The sequence below is a fragment of the Falco punctatus genome, assembly GCF_963210335.1.
Source record: "Falco punctatus genome assembly, chromosome: 5".
NCBI lineage: Eukaryota > Metazoa > Chordata > Aves > Falconiformes > Falconidae > Falco > Falco punctatus.
The window spans coordinates 73,041,593-73,055,474 of record NC_137584.1 but is presented as its reverse complement, the minus strand read 5'-3'; the positions used below and the strand labels follow the sequence as shown (position 1 = coordinate 73,055,474).

Sequence of the window (13,882 nt, the reverse complement as noted above, 5' to 3'; positions counted from 1 at the left end):
CAGAGATTTTTATAGTACTGACCTGGGGGAGTTTGTATCTGAAATCAATCCCTGATATAAAACAGATTCCAGAGGATACGGAGAGACAGACTTCACAAATGTCTGCAGGGAGTGTGGGCAGGGATGCAATCATTTAACATTTCACATTGAAACCAAACTGCAGAGAAGGGGAAGGTGTGAAATTCCCCAAACCCGCTCCAACAAACTCTTCACCCCTCGTGCGCAAGGTGCAATTAATTACTCTGATAACAGGAAGGTTTTAATCCTGGGAAGGGTGCAGGACAGAGTATAGGGAAGGGGACCCACATGGATACTCGGGAATCAAAGCGAGGACTCTCGCTCCAGCTTTACGCTGGCAGAAGCTGCTGCTGCAGACAAGGATCCAGCTCTTGAGGCATTTGTAAAAATATAGATATTCAGATTTTTAAAGACGAAGGCCAGGAGATATCACTAGATTGGACAGTCTGACCTCTTGAATATTGCAGAGCCCTCAAAGTTCACCCACTTCCACCACCACCAAGCCCTGAACTTGTGTTCGGCTAAAACCTGAGGCAACCCACCGCTTCCCTTGGCAGCTGCTTCCCAGAGCAATCACCCTCCCAGTTGTAACTCTGGGCCCCAGTCCTAATTTGTTCTTGTCTGGCTTCGGCTTTGAGTCATTCTCTGTTATGCTGGATTTAAAAACCTCTTTAGTAGCCAGCATTTTCCGTTCTTGTTAGTGTTTATAGTGTCATCACCATGTCCCCACTCTTTCCCACCCCCCTCGATACACTCAACAGAACTCTTCAACCCTCCAAGCTGCAAGACATTTTCTCCAGCCCCTGGCTCATTTCTGTGGCTCTCCTCTCTGCCTTCTCTGGATTTTGCAAGCTTCTTCCAGCGTGGATACCATGCCTGAGCTCCAGTTTTGTCCCACCAATTCCATGCACATGTAACATCACCCAAGAGAAGCCCACCTTGCTTTTCCTCACATCACAAGTTCACACTGACTGCCTTCATTTCCCAGATCTCCAGATCTTCTTGAGAAGTATCATTTCCCAGGATCCCGTCCATCCAGCAGTCCTCTATGCCCATCCTGTATTGGTCTAGCAACAATTTTGTATGTCTTTCCACACCCGTGAAGATGTTGATAGCACGGAGATCTAACAGAGAGAGACTCCCAAGAAGCTCCACGAAACTCAATTTGAGAATAAAAGTGTTTTATCAGGATGAGGAGGAGTCACCGACGGTATTCCTCTGGCACCTGAGGTAAGGCAGCCATGCAGGGAGAAAATACGCACCAGCTCGAGGGTGGGTTGACCCATTCACGTGAAAGAGGAACATATGTTAGAGAAACTACCCAACTGCTCTGCTAAATGCTGCTCATTTCTCTCACTTCCCACTACTTGAAGGTCACTCATCAAGCAAGAACATGAGTTTTGGCTAAAAGTTGGGGATGGCTTAATGGAGGTGACAAGAGGAAGCACCGTTACCCCCAGCATAGCAGGGGTAGTACCAGCAACAACCTAATGCTACCGCTAAGACCCAGTCAGAAAAATCATGACGGTCTGGGTCAACTCACTCAAGAAAAATAAAGTTCATTTGGAAGAAGTACAGAAAAGAGCTGTTGGGTTGATTAAAGGAAAGGCATAACCACCTGACACCAGGATCCTCAGAGAGCTTGGTTTGTTGGACAAGTCAAGAGAAGGTAAAGAACAAGAGCAACAACTGCATAAAAATACCTGAGGGAAGGGTGGCAATTGCCAAACAGAAGGAAGAATAAACCAAATTAAAGGGCAATGCTGGCACAGAAACGATCCGAAACTCATTCCCACTGCAAACAAGCAGGTGGTTTCATCCTCTTCAGGATTTCAGAAGGACTCCTGGAAGGATGAAGTTAAAGAGTTAAAGGGGCTGGATCTGTTCGTACTCTGTTTACCTTGGATGAGCCTCACACTTCAGAGCTTTCAGTGGGCACCTGGGGAAGCCAAGCAGGAACTCCCCCTCCCTGCTGATGCCTAATCTGCCCTCCGGGGTTTGGTTGGTTTTCTTTCTCTGTAGCCCTCTAACATATGGTGAAAAATCGGCCGCCAAGACGGATGAAAGTGGCGTGCATCCCTCCCTCCAGCAGCAGAGCAGCTCCATCAGGGTTAATCCAACCACTGGACCTGGGATAAGTAAAAACTTTCCTCTCCAGCACCTGCACCCACCCAGCGGCAGTGCTGCTGGCTGAGAAGGTCCTTCCTGCCTCAGGGATGGAGGCGGAGGAACAGAAGAGCCTGGAGTCGGGCAAACGGGAAGCTCCCCTTCCCTGACCTCGCTTGAAGCAAACAAAATCGGGAGAACTCCGATCAAGTCAATACGTTTAAAGAGGAGGCTACAGCACCAGGCTGACAGTTGTAGCCTGAAGAGATTCCAATCTAATTTTAGATTTGACACAAACCTTAATGTGGTTTTAATTAATTAATTTCAACCCCCCTTTTAATTAATGTAAACCCCTTAAAGCGGTTTTCATTTACTCCACTTCCAGGAGACATTTCCACTTGCGTTGCTCCTCAGATGCTGTTCTGCTGCTTGCTTTTGTTCTTCAGTCAAACCTCAAATGTTAGCCCCAAACTTCTATGTATAATACGTGGCTGGCCTTGAAAGTTGGGACGCTTTAAGCTCAGGCTCACGCCTCCACTGGAATGATTTTTCAAGTACCAGGGTTTCCATCTCTTCTCTTGAGTACGCAAAAAGTCTACAACTTGTTCTTCCAGTGCATGAAAGTGTCCTCTTTTGGGTCCACTGAAGGACCTCCATGCTGACTTGGTACACAGAAGCTACCAAAAGTTACACTTGAATTCTCTGAATTCAATGTAATAGTTTAATGAATAATAGTTTAAGTTTATTTCATTAAGTTTACTTCAGTTTCTCTACGCAAGGCAGAAAGGCAGCAGTGACAGCCTGCTGTCACCCTGCCCTCCTGGCAGCAACACCCACCCTGGGCAGCTCTCCAGGCCACCAAGGAAGGAGCTCAGATGTGATGTGGGAATGCAGCAGAACATCCCCAGGGTCCATCGTCCCTGGCACCTCTCTCCCCCTTGGTTCTCCCGATGGTAACTTGCTAGTGGCCACTGGCTCCTGTCTTCAACCTGCTCCATCTGCCTGGCTGGGCTGGGCACCACATCTAGGTGACCACCACATACTGCATCCAGTTTTGGGACCGTAGTGTAAGACAAACTGGAGTGAGTTCAGTAGAGGTCACCAAGATGGTCAGGGCTGGAGCACGGATTCTGAGACCAGAGGCCAAGGGAAGGGGTTTGCTCAGCCTGGAGAAGAGATGGCTCCGGGGCACCTGACAGCAGCCTGCCCATGCCTACAAGAAGTTATGGAGGTGATGAAGCCAGGCTCTTCACAGCAATGCATGGTGAGAAGACGAGAAGCAATAGGTGCAAGAGAAGTTCTGGTGGGATAGGAGGAGGATATTCACCGTGAGGCCAGCCAAGCATTGGAGCAGGCTGCCCAGAGCACTTGTGCTTCTCCATCCTCGGGGGCTTCCAAAGCCCAACGGGGTAAAGCCCTCAGTAACCTGGGATGATCCCAGAGCTGACCCTGCTTCGAGCCCCTTTGTCAAACAACACCACTATCAGAAATAGAAATCAGCTTTATGGAAATCAGATGGTTCCAGCTGGACAGCGAGGTTGCCAGTGCCCAGGAAAATTATGTTAGACTTTCTCCCAGAGGCTAATGGATTACAATATGGGGAGAGGGAAGAGCTGAAATGAAAAGAGTATTCAAAAATATAAAATGCAAGCAATAATGCAAGCATAAACAATGTTATGCAGAAGGTACTCTCCCTTGGTGGCACGGAGGCAGAAGCTTCAAGGACCTGCGAAGTTTAATCAGCAACTGGAAATGCTGCCTGTGATTCAACGCATGTCAAGAAAGATGTGTTCAAATTGGAGTTGGTGAAAGAAGGATATGCAGACAATTTAGGAGGATCCAAAACAGAAAAAAAAAAATGCCTAAAGACTTTAACTACATTATCCTGGTAAAACAAAGCCAAGTGAGGGAGGAGGTCCCAAAGGCTCCTTCTACTCCTGCACTAGAGATGTCAAGTTCCGTTGCAGACTCGGTAACGTGGACTTGGGCTAGGTATTTTCTCAAAGTTAACAGAAGTCCACGAAGAACTCTGTCCCCCGGGGCTGCAGACACAAACCCTGCAGACTGAGGGTGATGTGGGAGCCCGGACCAAGGCAGAAGAAACCAGCTGAGAGCCTCTAATTCCTCTGCGCCGGCTTCATCTGCTTCGGGGTAAAGCTCGCCAAGGGGCCTCGGCTCTGCGACTCGCTTCCACACATTGCACGCAATTACTCGCTTTGTGGTTTTATGGGAGTAATTTTATGATCTTTAATAATGTACCACATCACTCAGCTGCTGGGACAAGAAGGGGCTCTCAACTCAGCGCCTGAGGACAAGGTCTCCTCCTCTCCTCCTCCCAAACCCTCACGCTGCTGTCGCAGGCTGGGGGAGAAGTGTCTTCCCAGGCCATCACTTCACCATTTTCTGACGACCACTACATACAAAGCCAAAGTTGTTTTGTTCTCTTTTTAAAGCTCACCATGTGTTGGTATTTCCAACCCAAGAAGCAACTCAGCATTTGTTTTGAAGAGGCTTCCATACGTCCCGCCGAGGACCCAGGACCTCTCTGTGCTAGAAGCTGGACACGTATATCACAAAATAAATCCAGGGCCAAATGTAAGCATATGACAAGACAGCAGGGAAACTTAATTAAAGGAAAGCCACAGACAGCCCACTGGTTGTATGCAACAGAGCAGCCAAAATCAATAATTATTTCATATACTTCACTTAATTAACCTACTGCATTTACCCAAAATGAAAATTACTTCCCCAAGTAGGTTAACTTCTAAATGGGGGTGGTCTTAAATTAAGGGTCCTCTTCTTTTTGGGCTGATGTGTCCCAGCAACAAAAGAGCACAAAAGTGCCTTAAGGAGGGCATCTTATTATGGCCACCCTTCAGGAAAAAAAAAATAAAAAGATGTCAGGAGGACAAAACTGCTGCGTGGTTTTGCTGGACCCAAAAGAGGACACCTCCATGCAGTAGAAGAAAAGTTACGGATTTTTTGTGTAGTCCAAGAAGAGACATAAATGCTCTTTATCCCTAAAACCCCTGAATATTATTAACATAAAGGCTCAAGAAATAGTATTCTCTCCCTCCTTGCACAAAGTAACTCAACATAAAAATTGAGGATCATCTTTGCAGGTTAACCCAGTAACATTTGGGAAAGAAAGTTAGCTTTTTGCCTAGTGCCCTTTTGAAACATCCTGAAATCAGGTCACCATTCTGTAGCATTATTACAGAATAAACCTGCATTAATAAAGATTGGATTTCTTTTTTTTCCCTATACATCCATAAGAATAAATTCAGACGCTCCACCACCAAAAAGCCAGGCTTCACTGGGGCTGAAGGTGTCATACATGAGGTCAAACGACTCTCCATCACCACAAGAAGCCTTGCACTGCAAAGGCAAGCAGCAACTCGGGGTCCTTCACGAGGCAAGCGAAGTTGTACGAATCCAGGCAAACACAGAAATAAATCCTTTATTTTGGTAACTACAGGGTAAATCTGCCGGGGCTTTTGGACCTCGCAGGACCAGAAACTCACGAGCATCACCCCATGTGTCCGGGAGCTGTGCCACGGCTGCTCCTGGACCAGGTAGCTGCCAGCTCTGCGCACCAATTCCCGCAGAAGCCGAACATACGGCAGCACAGCGGGAGCGACCGCCGGTGAGCGGCGATGAGCAAATGCAGGAAGGACGGGGGGAAGGAGGTCCCTTGGACACCAGCAGCGGTGGAGTCACTTGTGATGCCTTAGGAGGTGTTTCAAGGGCAACTCTCTGCAGCTGTTTGAGTTTGTAGGTTGCATAATGAAAAGCTCAATACTCTTTGATTTATTCTATTAAGGTGCTGCATTTATACTCCTGCTCTGGAAGGAAATGAAGCAGTGTATCAATGGGGAGGGCTTTTGGGAAAAGACTTGGTGGCTTCATCTTAAAAAGGACGCTGCCAAGGTTGGGAGCACTACAAAGGAGATGAGAAGACCCCCAGAGCAGCTCCCATCTCTGTCAGATCTCTGCACACAGCTTGTCACCCCTTCCATAAACCAAAGGCTATCACCCTCCCAAAACTCAGGTGTTGAATTAAAAAATTCATCCGGGGGAAAAAAAGAAACACTTTTCTGGAGCCCAGCGACCACCACAGAGCCCGGTGTCGCAGGGGCGTTGGATGCCGAGGATCTGCCTCTCCTCGGGGCTGGGCTGACCCCAACCTCCACAGCACTTGCAGGGCAGGCATCAAGGATTACACCGTTTTACAGAAAATGAACAAAACAAGTGGTGGTCTGTGCACCAGCGCAGCTTTTCCGGTATCTCTGCTCATTTTTGTACCCTCCTGTATGACTGAGATGTTTCATTTTTATGTTTGCAACCACGTGCCAGCCGCTTTCCCAGGGCAACTGAGCCTCCTCCCTGTCCTGCATCCTCTTGACTCCATCACAGCTCCACTGTGCTGCCCTGCTGGCTTCTTTATACCACCTCTGCTCACCCTACAAGCCAAAGAGCAACGAATGTTCAGCAGCAAAGCTATCCAGCTTGCCTCCATCTGTCAGGTTTTGATCACAGGCAGCACTACTCTGAATTACAACCTTGGGCAAGTTCACCTCTGCCTGTGGGACGGACATCAGCTCTGTCTCACAGCATGGCTCTGCAACAGAGGAGCCACCCCAGGAGAGGACCTCTGGCATCCATGTGCTGGGCATGACACTAACCTGAAGGCAAAGGGGAGAGAGGTCCACACAGATGGACCACTGCCCCATGGAACCCAGGCAGGATGCTCAGGGAGATCTTCTTGCTGACCTCTACACCGCCCCTGAGATGTTGGTGGCCTCTTCTCCTTCCCCAGTGAGCACCCGTGCGCAGGCACAGCCAAGGGCTCCAATGCTAAAAGCACCCGACTCAAAAAAATCCCCAAAAAACTTTTGTGGGACGGACAAAGGCTGAAAAATTAACTGTCTGGCCTCTTCCTCTGCTGCATTTATTGCTGCCTTGGCAGATGAATTTCAGGTTGCTGCCACAGCCGCAAACCGCTTGTTCTGCCAACTGTACATCGCTAACATTGGAAGGTGTTCAGCCCTAGGAATCTTTTCTAAAAGCATTTGCTTCATACTTTAAATAGCAGCCCAGCAGGCAGGAGGCTGGGAGGGAGGGCTCAGCCCCTGTGCGCGATCCATCTGCAAGCTTCTGCCGGCTCCTCCGCCCCTTTGTGGGTTAAAACCCAGGACGACCCGTGGCAGAGCTGCAGGGAGGGGACAGAGCTGGCAGGATATGACCTCCAAACCCGACAGGGTTGGCAGCAGGGAGGATGCTCCTGGGATGCCCCTGCTCCCCCAGTACTGCCACCTGCCCCTTCCCAAGCTCCCTGGCTCTGCGCCTGGCACGTTATTAATTAAATTAATAACAGGACGGTGGCTTTTTTTTTTTTTCATTGAAATCTGCTCCACTATGAGGTTTAGCATCATTTTCTCCTGCACTTATGGGCTTTGCTTATTATTGGGCTGAACAGCATCATTTGCTGGGATCTCTATAATTCTGTGATTTGTTGGGATGTCCTGAGCCTGCTGTAACACCTCACTGCAAAGCCCCAACTCCTTGGCTCCCCTCTGTTCCATGAAATCATGTCTCCAGGTGTGTTTCCTAATGGAGCATTAGAAGGAGCACAGCCATGCACTGCAGGGCATGTTGCCGTTCACAATACTTCAGCAACAAAACCACATCCTCAGCATTTAGCAAATATTAATCAGCTTTATGGCTGAATAACAGAGAGGAGGAAGGACACGGGCAGGAAACACAACATCTAACACTTCACGTAACTACAAGAACAGAAAATTGTCTGTGGCCACAAACATTATGACTTTTTGCTGTATTTGTCCTCCCTCCTCACGTGAAATGCTCTCACGGTAAACTGCTAAGAACAAATACAAGTGAAGTTTCTTTTATTTAGTAATTTGGCGCTGCACTAGATAAGGCAGCAACACAGAGCAAAGCTCAAGGCGTAATATTTTTAAGTAGTGCTTGTCCTAGTTAATGTTCAGCCCTGCTGTGCAATGTCAAGAAAACTAATGAACAGTGAAGTGGCAGCAAGCAGCAACCTGGGCGTACTCACCCGCTACCAAACTCCTTCCAGAACCCGGGCACAACGTGAATGAAATGTAAAAGCAGTCGTCCTGGTTCATCAGAAAGCCCAGGCAGCCTGGGCAACGTGAGCCGAATGCTTTGCCACTGTGCTTGCCCCAAAATTCAGTCCTTAAAGTAATAGCAAGTTGGAAGGACATACTGCAGTGCCTGGCTTGTGACAGGACAAGGGGAATGGCTTGAAATTGAAAGAGGGGAGATTCAGACTAGATGTAAGGAAGAAATTGCTTATGCTAAGGGCGGCGAGGCGCTGGCACAGGCTGCCCAGAGCAGCTGTGGGTGCCCCATCCCTGGCAGGGCTCAAGGCCAGGCTGGACAGGGCTGGGGGCAGCCTGGGCTGGGGGGAGGGGTCCCTGCCCAGGGCGGGGCAGTGGGAACTGGATGGTCTTTAAGGTCCCTTCTCACCCAAACCATTCCATAATTCTGTGGAGTGCCTGTACTTGTGTACCCACATCTCAGCCACAGGCTTGGGGAAAAAAAAATCACATTTGTTATCAGGAACAGCGCTCCACTCGGAGCATGTGGCAAGAGCTTTGGCAAAGGCGACACTTGACGGATGACATGTCTCAGCTTTAATACTGAGTGGGATTCACCTTATGCACAAAGGACAAAGTGTTTGCACAAAAAACGCAAGTATTTTGAGTGCACAAGATGAGCATTCCTTGGCAGGCATGACGCAGAGCAAGCTGAAGCCCACCTGCAGCAGCTCCAGGAGGGGATGCTGGGGTTGCAAGGACCTGAACAAGTCCTACGCCCTCCTTAATATACCTCATTCCTTCTCCCGTGTATCGCTTCAGCCCTTTGAACTTCCTCATTTCAGTCTCCATGAGCTGACACTCAGGGTGAATTTTAACTTTTATACGGCTTCTCAAGCATCTCTCCTCTGTTCACCGGTTACAGCGCCGTATTCACCAGCGGGAGGCAGATTAATGCCCCTTCTACTCTGTTTGGTTGGCATGATCTCACAAGTGTACATGGTTATTCACCAAGTCTTGCACAGCATGTGGCAGCGCTATCAGTCCTTCACCTTACTCAGCCATAAAACGGGCTTTATGCACATAGCTAAGACCAGTATCACTGATAAGCTCTCAACGGGCCTTACCCTGAAAGCTTAACAAGTACTTCCCATTATTTTAATGTAAGGAATAATTTCAGGATGAATCATAAACACAAAGTGCCACCTTGCACCAGAAACAAAGGTGGCATCTCAAACAAGCCAAGTGATGGAGGTGAAGCATACCCTTCCATACCAATGTTTCCTTAAAAGCGGGAGAAGGAAAACTGTTGCAAATGGAAAGATTCTGTCATGACTTTTCGTAAGTTTAGTCATGATTATTTGCCATGAAGGGTACCAGGAGAACATTCTTACTCTGAAGGTTTCCGACAAGCCAAGGAAGAAGGCTTACCTTGCTCCAACCTCTTCATCTGCTGGATCTGATCAACCGTCTTTTTTAGGATCTTGCATTTGTCAGGTTTGACACTCAGGGTGTCGATGTCCCCGATGTTTGCAGATAACAGCTCCGCCAGCTCCTCTAAGTATTTGTTCTCCTGTTCCCGTCGTCGTTTTTCATTGCTGTTAGAGAAGGGGAAAAAATTAAGTCACATTCATGACTTTTTCCCACTGCTCAGTCTAATCAGACCTGGGCATTGAACAAGAACCCAAAAAAACAAATACTGTCTGGAGCGATGACCATGCTATAATCCAAATATCTTCTAAACACTGGGGAGTTCATTCAGGTCTTTGTATTTTTTTATGCATATATAATCAAAATTAATGCCAAGGAAGATACACAGGGCTAGCCAGACACCCCCAGCAAAAACAGACCTCTAATATTCTGTCTTCCTCTCAAAAATATTTGTAACTGAGTTATATCAAAAATAATAAAAAATAGTTGTATACACCCTCATGTTTTTCTACAGCCACTGTTCCAGCTGTCACCAAGTTTAATCCTATATTCATATATAAAAGCTAACAAAATCCACCCGAGCTCACCAAAGTGAAAATCGGAATCAACAGCGAAAAGAGGAAAATAAGAAATATTCATGACACCAACCTTTCTGTCCCAGCAAGATCAGCTTTTCTTTTAGCTCATGGCCGCTGCAGAAGCCCAACGCTCTCCCATCAACTATTTGTAAATTCTGGGAGTTGAGACCCATGGAGACACACCTTCCCTAAATATCTTCCTCGGTATCAACCACAGGATGAAATGAGGACACCTCAAAAAGCCCAGCACGTGTCTACACCACTTGTGATGCCTTTTATCAGGCTGGGTTTCAATAAGCCACCTAATTTTTTTGTTGCAAACTCCACAGGACACCCAGCACTCTAGTTTAGAAGCACTGCCTGAAAATCCCTAACATTTACTAGACACCAAGAAGCTGGTGAGATGCCTGCAGGCATGGTGAGATGTTCCTGGCCTCCAAGAGGCCCCACTGCTCATGGAGGGGCTGAGAAAACACCAGTTACAAAAGCTGAATCCCAAAGTCTGGCTTGGCCAGAGATTCATGTCCCACCGCAGATGCTGATGTGTTGTGCTACGTGGTGAAACAAGCTCTACTAACAGCTGAAGGCTTCAAGAAGAGGTTTATTTTATCTGCTGAGAGTGCAAGCCAACCAGAGCGTGAATATACCTTGGTAACTCGGCAGAGACCCTTTAGAAACCCTGCCTGTTCAAAAGGGGATGTGACACCCCCAGCCCTCCCCTCTCAGGAACTCCTCAGGTAGGCTGCACAGATGTTTCTGTATTTTTTCCTAATTCCACTTTATTACCTCAATATCCAGGTCTGACAGGTTGGCATGGTCCCTTGAGCATTTTTCTGCTGCTTAAACTTGCTCTCAGATGAAAAGACCTGACGCCTGCAGGGACGAGACTCCGTGATGAACCTCCCAAGTGCACCCTCTATCACCTTGCTTCTCCTCCCACCCGCGTCTCTCCAGGAGTCGTGACTGCCCAGAGGATCGACAGGCAGGACTTGCCCTCCTTTAGCTCAGCAGAGCAGCAGAATCCCAAAAGAAAGGAAAAAATGAAGGCAAGGCTAGCTGCGGGCATGGAGGACACACCAGTCCCATGAAGTCCATGAGAACCTGCCATGGGACACACATGGTGTGATCTGGAAACTGCCCTGCAATAGCTTCGGGTGGGCCCAGGAGCCCCCACTTCCCCGGCAGGCAGCTGCCAACAGGTACTGAGGGGTCTCAGGCAGCAAAACCAGCTTCCCAGAGGTCGGTTGGATGTCTGTCTGCTGCAGAAGTGCTGGGTCCAGCCATGGAGCTCAGCCTCTTCTTGCACAGGTGCCTGGGACGCCAGTGCTGGCACGCTCCCCAGCCACGGGCAGGCACATACTTTTCAAAGGAGCTGAGCAAGTATTTCAGTTAAGGTCAAATTAATTCCTAGCTCTCCCTGCAACCCAAAAAGCAATAGCAGAGGTGAGAGAGAAAAAAAAAAATCCCTCTGTTGTGGGTGAGCTCATTTCATGAGAACCTTTAATGTCGCTGTTGCTGTGGCAACTTTCAAATTGTAGGAGGGAGAATTGGCCAATTTTCCTTACATAAAAGCATCATGAGAATATTACAGCAGTGGGCTGTTCTTTATGACTCCCAAGTATCATCAAAAACAATAGTTCAACCTTCCAGGTTTTAACAAAGGAGTTCTGAAGTTCACTTTGCTCTGGAGTACATTACAGAGGACTCTGGCCAGCCCAGGCTGGAGGACGAGGTCCCTCCCGGCCACGGCTGGGAGCTGGGAGCTGGTCTGAAAGAAGGAAGACACAGCGCTGGTGAGGACTTCTTTGGATTTTGGTAATGTGCTTCAGCTCCAGGTTTGGGGTTGGATGGCCAACCCAACCAAGTATTTCAGTCAACCCTTCTAAAAACATTTGGAGGTGCTTTGTGGATGAAAAAACTCATTGTGCTTGGAGAATGCAGGAGAATCCTTCATCCAGAAGTTTCTGCTGCTCTACAATCAGTTTGTTCCTCGTCCTACATATTTTGAAAGACCCTTGGTGTTGGCAGCAGAAGGCTTTCTTGGGGGGGCTATAGGGTTAGGGAACAAACCACAAGAGCTCTGCTTTCCAAAAGCAGACCAGATGAAGCAAAGCCAGGTGTGTGTGCTCATGCACCTGGAGAGCAGCTCCTTTAAGAAGAGGTGTCCAAGCCCACCCTGCTACCCATGGCTCTGCAATGGGGACTCAAGGACCAACGGCTTCATCCCACACTTGCATCGGGGGTGAGGACTGGCTCCAAGACCAGCCCGGGGACAGCAGCCAGGGCTGCAGAGTTCTGACTCAAATGACTCAGTCAGAAAGTGGAAATATTTCACATGATCACAGAAGTATTTGGTAGGAATAAGACAGCTAGAAGTGCCATCAAAATGTCTTCTGCAACTTAAAGGCACAGCCAAGCCGTGACCCACAGAGCCTTTGTAAGGTGTGTGTGAACTCTACAGAAGGGAGATGTTGCAACCAAAACCTGCAATAAACAGAAATCCTCAACCAACCACTTGATGTCTTTCTACTGGAACGCCACAGCCTTTACATTTATTGTCTAGAATATCCTGTATCAGCTGCAAGGGATAAAAAAATACACCTGGGCTTTGCTCAGCACGTCACTATTCTGCGATGACAACCAAAACAGCATCCCAGGCAGCAGAGACACGGAGTCAGCCTCAGCTCTGTACATTCACCCTTACCAACAGACTACACCACGACGGAAAAAAACATGCACAGGATTCACAGGGAACCTGGAAAAGCCTGTGAAAGATCACAACTGCCTCTTATCCAGGACTTTCCAGCCTCCATCGGGCAGCATGGTAGCTGGGATGGGAAGCCTCTGTCATCCGCTAAAGGTGCTTTCTGCAGTGAGCTGAGCTTTGAAGCAGCCTGCATCAGTACACAGAAATGAAGGTAGTTCAGACAGAAATATTTTCTGTTTTGTAATTGTATTGTGGAGTAAGAGGGTCTCCGCTGGAGTTCCCAAATATTACAAACCCACGGATTTCTTGGGAATATGCTGTGAAGAGGCAGAAGGCTTGAGATGTAGACCTCGCAGAAGTATCTGCCCCAAATTTACCCCGAGAAAGCATTCCTGATGCTCTGAGTGCTCTCTGTTCATAAAATCAATACATTAACTTTGATAACGAGCCTCTAATCATCATTTGCCACCTAACAACAAGCAGAGCAGATGGGGAGCCGCATTTCCATCATGCTCCATCTTCCACCGCAGCCACCGCTAAAAGCAAAGCGAAGTTCTGGTGGGAAGTGTGAACGTTTCCGAGTGGCTGAAACCCGGCTCCATCTGCTCGAGCAGACGGGACGGAGCGACGCAGTGGGAATGGCAAAGTAGCCGTGGCAGGGGACGGATTGGGAGCGGCGCACATACCTCTGGGCTGTATCGCAGGGCGAGCCTTTCCTCTTCCGAGAGTCGGGGTTGGCAGGGTCCGTTGAGCTGTCCCCAAGGCCACTCATGTTGGTTGACCTACTTTGCACCTGGAACCAAAGACAGACAGGGTAAGGACAAGGTTTTTGCAGCAGCAGGAGGAGTGGTTCCTCCACGGCAGAGGCAGAAAACATCGGCCAAGTGACCTCTGAAGGGGTAACTAACCCAGCGCAAGTCTTCCTCACTGAATTGATGCCTCGTTTGGGAAGGAAACGG

The 13,882-nt window shown here is 48.4% G+C and overlaps 1 protein-coding gene across 10 annotated transcripts in view; it reads right to left on the bottom strand.

Annotated features, from left to right (window-relative positions):
• NCOA1 (nuclear receptor coactivator 1) overlaps positions 1-13,882 on the bottom strand; it is a 180,593-nt gene that overhangs the window by 48,957 nt on the left and 117,754 nt on the right. For all 10 annotated transcript variants that reach the window (XM_080388393.1, XM_080388396.1, XM_080388391.1 and 7 more), the window contains 2 exons: positions 13,610-13,716; positions 9,639-9,805 (listed from right to left, as the gene is read on the bottom strand). In XM_080388393.1, coding sequence (XP_080244519.1) covers positions 9,639-9,805; positions 13,610-13,695 — 253 coding nt within the window. In that variant the 5' untranslated portion in view covers positions 13,696-13,716. The remainder of the gene's footprint in view (positions 1-9,638; positions 9,806-13,609; positions 13,717-13,882) is intronic.